The 6,000-nt window shown below is 45.5% G+C and overlaps 1 protein-coding gene across 8 annotated transcripts in view; it reads left to right on the forward strand.

The window, feature by feature from the left end:
* The window catches only part of LOC105474149 (ring finger protein 41), a 31,762-nt gene extending 26,407 nt beyond the window's left edge, over nucleotides 1-5,355 (forward strand). For all 8 annotated transcript variants that reach the window (XM_071071601.1, XM_011728597.2, XM_011728599.2 and 5 more), the window contains 2 exons: nucleotides 97-200; nucleotides 1,367-5,355. In XM_071071601.1, coding sequence (XP_070927702.1) covers nucleotides 97-200; nucleotides 1,367-1,718 — 456 coding nt within the window. In that variant the 3' untranslated portion in view covers nucleotides 1,719-5,355. The remainder of the gene's footprint in view (nucleotides 1-96; nucleotides 201-1,366) is intronic.
* Nucleotides 5,356-6,000: the final 645 nt, after the last annotated feature.

Genomic DNA, 6,000 nt, shown 5'->3' on the forward strand with positions numbered 1-6,000 from the left:
TTCAGATCTCTCAGTTGTCCTCATTCTCGGATAAACTTTTGTCTTTTTTCTGCTGTCTGCCTTCACCATTGTTCCTGTTCTTCTTCTCCACAACAGAAGCGAGACATCCAGCTGCTAAAGGCATACATGCGTGCAATCCGCAGTGTCAACCCCAACCTTCAGAACCTGGAGGAGACAATTGAATACAACGAGATCCTAGAGTGAGTGTCACTCAGGACATGGAGTGATTCCACGTCCTGACAGTAAGGCCTGAAAGGCGCTAAGAGCAGGAGAGTAGCAGAAGGAGGGCATTGGAGAGCTGGGCTGGGGGGGTCACTGCTTCTCAGATATTGGCATTAAGGACAGGGGCCGAGGAGAAGAGGATAACCCTTAGCTCCACTACAGGATGTCTTACGCGTTTGGGTGGATGGAAGGGAAAGCCTACCCAAGGATGCACTTTATCCAGAATTAAGTGAGTACCCATGTACAAAGCCCTGTATTAAAGGCTGTGGAGTGCTAGGAGGGCCAAAAAGAAATAGAAGATAGGCCGGGCGTGGTGGCTCACACCTGTAATCCCAGCACTTTGGGAGGCTGAGGCGGGCAGATCACGAGGTCAGGAGATCGAGACCATCCTGGCTAACACAGTGAAACCCCGTCTCTACTGAAAAAAAAAAACAAAAAAATTAGCCGGGCATGGTGATGGGCGCCTGCAGTCCCAGCTACTCCGGAGGCTGAGGCAGGAGAATGGCATGAACCCGGGAGGCGGAGCTTGCAGTGAGCCGAGATCGCACCACTGCACTCCAGCCTGGGCAACAGAGTGAGACTCCATCTCAAAAAAAAAAAAAAAGAAATAGAAGATATTATCCCTGTCTTCAGGTAGCTTACAACCCAGAGAAGAGGAGGCAGAGTGCAAGTCCAGGAAAGTGATCTCTAAAATGCAGCAAAAACAAGTGAAGTATACAAGCGAAGTCTAAGATCTTTTTCAGTTCTGGAGTCCTATACAGTTCATAGACTAAACTGTAAGTGTGAATCAATATATATAGGGCAAATAGTGCTGAGTGGGACATAGTATAGAGGAATAATTGTTTTATTCACTAAACATAGAGCACTAACTGTGTTAGGTGCTGTATGTGCTAAGTATTGGAATTTCAAAGAAAAGTAACAGGGACAGAGTGTAGACTCGTGGAATTTAATCTGGTGAGTAACGTTTGGTGACTCAGTTGGGACCAACTGGGGAAAATTCGGGGTTTCTGAGCCGATCATGGAAGGAAAGAAGGAAAAATAGGTGAGCTGAGTGCAGAGTAGGTAGTTATTTCTATTAGCAGAAAAAGCCAATACAGAGAAAGGAGATGATCTGGAATGACCATCTTTAACCACCTCCACACAGGTGGGTGAACTCCCTTCAGCCAGCAAGAGTGACCCGCTGGGGAGGGATGATCTCGACTCCTGATGCCGTGCTCCAGGCTGTAATCAAGCGCTCCCTGGTGGAGAGTGGCTGTCCTGCTTCTATTGTCAACGAGCTGATTGAAAATGCCCATGAGCGTAGCTGGCCCCAGGGTCTGGCCACACTAGAGACTAGACAGATGAACCGACGCTACTATGAGAACTACGTGGCCAAGCGCATCCCTGGCAAGCAGGCTGTTGTCGTGATGGCCTGTGAGAACCAACATATGGGTGATGACATGGTGCAGGAGCCAGGCCTTGTCATGATATTTGCTCATGGCGTGGAAGAGATATAGGAGAACTCGACCGGCTATCAGGAAGAGATGGAAATCAGAAAATCCCATCACTCCAGCAGCTGGGACCTGAGTCCTCTCCACCATCCTTAATACTGTGGCTTATACCTGAGCCACACATCTCACTGCCTTTCTGGCACTGAAGGGCCCTGGGGTAGTTTGCTCAGCCTTTCAGGTGGGAAACCCAGATTTCCTCCCTTTGCCATATTCCCCTAAAATGTCTATAAATTGTCAGTCTGAGTGGGAAAGCCCCCACCTCCATCCATTTTCCTGCTTAGGGTTCCTGGTTCCAGTTATTTTCAGAAAGCACAAAGAGATTCAATTTCCCTGGAGTGTCAGGACAGAGTAAGGAATCTCTAGTCGTCCCTCTCCTCCAAAACCAGGGAATCAGAGCAGGCAGGCCTGTTGACTCTAAGCAGCAGACATCCTGAAGAAATGGTAAGGGTGGAGCCAAATCTCTAGAAGTAAGTAGTGAGGCCAGTAATTGGCCATCACGGATGGCCCTTAGGGGAAGACTGGACCTCTGTGCCAAGCAGTATCCCTGTTCAGTCCACCTTAAAGGTGCAGGCACCCACTGGGTCTACCAGTATGCAGGTTGGGACACTGAAAATTTCCAGATGAGCTCTTCTTTCCTATAAGTTTTCATAATTAGGGAATGCCAGGGTTTAGGGTAGGGGTTAGTCTGTTGGGGTTGATGTGTTCAGCAAGAAGCTACTCCTAGCTTTTGCTAAAATATGGTCAGCACTGCCTCTTGTGGCACAGGCCATAATTGTTCCATAGAGCCCTCTCTAGCCCTGTGACTGTAGTTAGTTACTTTGATAATTTTCTTTGGCCATTGTTTATATTTCACAAACTCCACCTACTTCCCCTCCCCTTCCCCTTTTTTTTTTAAGAATGGCCTGATCATGGCTATCTCAGCCACATTGTTGGCAATTTAATTTATTTACCTTTTTTTTTTTTTTTTTTTTTAAAGAAAGGAAAAAAGAAAAAAAATCAAACTTGAAACTTTTGATGTTCCTATTGTGGGGATTTTGGATAGGGTGGGACAGGGATGGGGGTGTGTTTTATATTTTTTCCTTTTCAGCACAACCTTTGGCTTTAATATAGGAAGAGCCAAGGGAGTCCTCGGCTGAACTTACAATATCTGCCCCAAACCTCTGTAACCCCAACTGAAATGAGGAGCTTCCTCTATTCCTGTGAAGGATATGACAGTCCAGCATCGATGCCTGTACCCTCTGGAAAAATTTCCTCCTAGCCCTTCCAGGGCCTCATCATAAAACTCTGGATTTAGAGGATTCATTTTGAAGGCAACCCCCCACTTCCCCAAGTTTTCTTGGAGCTGTATAGCTGGGTTCTAAGCTTCACCATGCAAATCAGAAATTTTATCTCTAAGTGCAGGCTGTGCTGTGTCTCACCCACACCCCCCGGGGACTTCAGTTCCATTTCAGGTTACCTGGGGCATACCTTGATCCCTAGAGTGACTGGCAGAGTAAGTAAGGGGAGGGATAGTAGGTGTGATAATTTTAATATGGAGGTGGGAGTGTGGTTGGAGATAGAAAGTCTCCTCCCCACCATGTGATAGCTTCCTCTCAGAGTTTTATTCCAGGCTAGCTTGCTGCAGGTCTGGGTAGTTGGATCATGGCTCCACTGGGATTGGGGTGGAGGGATACAGCTTGAGGGGAGTAGGGTTCCAGCTCCAGGACATTGTGCTCAGGAATTTGAAAACGCTGCTATACTTATTCTGGTTACTACATTTCTTCCAATCCCCTTTCCCCTACCTGCCTTACCAAGGCTTATACTGTCCTGTCCTTACCCTCAGATGGAGCCAGGAAGCTCAGTGAAAGGCTTCCCTACCCTTTGCACTAGTGTCTCTGCAGGTTGCTGGTTGTGTTGTATGTGCTGTTCCATGGTGTTGACTGCACTAATAATAAACCTTTTACTCAACTCTCTAAATTCTTCGACATTACTCCCTTTCCTGGGAAGGTTTCCCCTCTGCTTTTGCCTTTCTCTCACCTTAATTCCCCTTCTTCCTTACTTTGTTACCTACCCTTATCTTAGCGCTAACTTCTCTTTCAGAAGGATGTCTGGGAGTAGTGTGCACTTCGCAGCTGCTTTCCCATGTACCCTCCTGCATTCTTCCCTCCTATCTCCTGTTCTGTAGCAGCCAAAGGTGTCTCTCTAGTTATCTGAACTGTGTGCTTCCCAGGGTCTGCCTTCATCCTAAATTCCATGTCTTCCCTGAGTGGTCCTGAGTTTTTGGGATAATTTCTACAGAAAATGTGTATATATTGTTTTCCTTTGTCCCACAAGCAACTTTGCTTTAGAATCTAGAATTCCTTTGCAGGCAGAGAAGCCTCCACCCTCCAGTGTTTCCTAACTAAGAACGTCAATGTAAGGAGGGAAATGTACTTGCAGAGGTTTCATAATTATTTACTTACAAAGATAGTCTTCATAGACCGGGCACGGTGGCTCACACCTGTAATCCCAACACTTTGGAAGGCCGAGGCGGGTGGATCATGAGGTCAGGAGATCGAGACCACCCTGGCTAACACGGTGAAACCTCGTCTCTACTAAAAATATAAAAAATTAGCCAGGCATGGTGGCAGGCGCCTGTAGTCCCAGCTACTCGGGAGGCTGAAGCAGAATGGTGTGAACCTGGGAGGTGGAGCTTGCAGTGAACCGAGATTGCGCCACTGCACTCCAGCCTGGGTAACAGAGCAAGACTTCGTCTCAAAAAAAAAAACCAAAAAACAGTCTTCATAAGTATTTGCTGCTACCTTTTCCCTGTCATAAGAAAAAGGATAGCCAGGCATGGTGGACGCCCCTGTGATCCCAGCTCCTTGGAAGGCTGAGGTACAAGACTAGCTTGAACCTGGAAGGTGGAGGTTGCTTTGAGCCAAGATTGCGCCACTGCACTCCAGCCTGGGTGACAGAGTAAGAGCCTGTCTCAAAAAAAGAAAAAGAAAAAGAGTATCTTTTCCCCCTCCCAGAAATATGTTTTAAATTTGTTGAGCATTTATCATGCACCTAATGTAAACCTAATAGCACTTTAGATACTGTAACGGCTTAAAAAAAAAAAAAAAAAGCATTTCTGTGCTCACCGAGTCTGCATTCTGTGCACACAAGGTATGATTATAAAATACTGATAAGCATGTCACAGTATAGAGCATAAGAGGCGTATGTATCCTAGTGACATTAGCAGTGCTTTTCCCCCCTTAAACTCCTTTAAAATTACTTTTAGAACTTGCTGCTCATGCTTGTGAATGTTATGAATGGTGTCATATTGTCCTTTTAGGGTAGATTCGATTTTTAGAAACAAATATTCATTGAATGTCTGCCCTGTGAGATACTCACTAGAGTGAACATGAGGAGGCTTATGTAGCAAAGTGGCACCTACCTGCAAATAACTTAGTCCCTAATGGAGATGAATATATAATAAGGGATCATAAATGTGCTAAGTGGATTTACTAGTAATATGTGAGCCAAGGACGATAAAGCTCCTGATTCTGATGGGTATGGGGAAAGGCTTTTCAGGAAGTGTTATTTGTTCTAGGTCAGAGGTCAGCAAACTACAGGTTACAACTCCACTGCCTGCTTTTGTAAAAAACTTTATTGGAATACAGTTATGCCCATTTGTTTATATATTGTCTGTGGCTGCTTTCACATTACAACAGCAGGTTAAGTAGCTGGAACAAAGCCTAAAATAGTTGGTCTTTTACAGAAAAAAATTGCCAACCTGTTCTAAACTTTTAAGGTCAGGAGAACTGGGGGAAGGAGGGAGTAGAAAGAACACTGTCACCCAGACTGGAGTGCAGTGGCAACATCATATAGCTCACTGTAGCCTCAAACTCCTGGGCTCTAGTGGTCTTCCCACTTCAGCTTCTGGAGTAGCTGGGGCTACTGCACCTAGCATTGTCTTAATTTGTTTTAATACTATTAAAAATTTTTTTTTTGTTTCATCTCCTTCAGTGACTTTGATACATTGTTTTTTTTGTTTTTTTTTTTTTGAGATAGGGTCTGGTTCTGTAGCCGAGGCTGGAGTGCAATGATGCAATTTTGGCTCACTGCAACCTCCACCACCACAGGCACCTGCCACCACACCGGGCTAATTTTTTGTATTTTTTGTAGAGATGGGGTTTCACCATGTTGCCCAGGCTGGTCTGAAACTCCTGAGCTCAAGCAATCAACCTGCCTTGACCTCCCGAAGTGCTGGGATTACAAGTGTGAGCCACTGCACCTGGCCTCATTGTCTTAATTTTTTACTTCAGTATATACATTGGAAAAA

This window comes from Macaca nemestrina, chromosome 10 (assembly GCF_043159975.1).
Source record: "Macaca nemestrina isolate mMacNem1 chromosome 10, mMacNem.hap1, whole genome shotgun sequence".
NCBI lineage: Eukaryota > Metazoa > Chordata > Mammalia > Primates > Cercopithecidae > Macaca > Macaca nemestrina.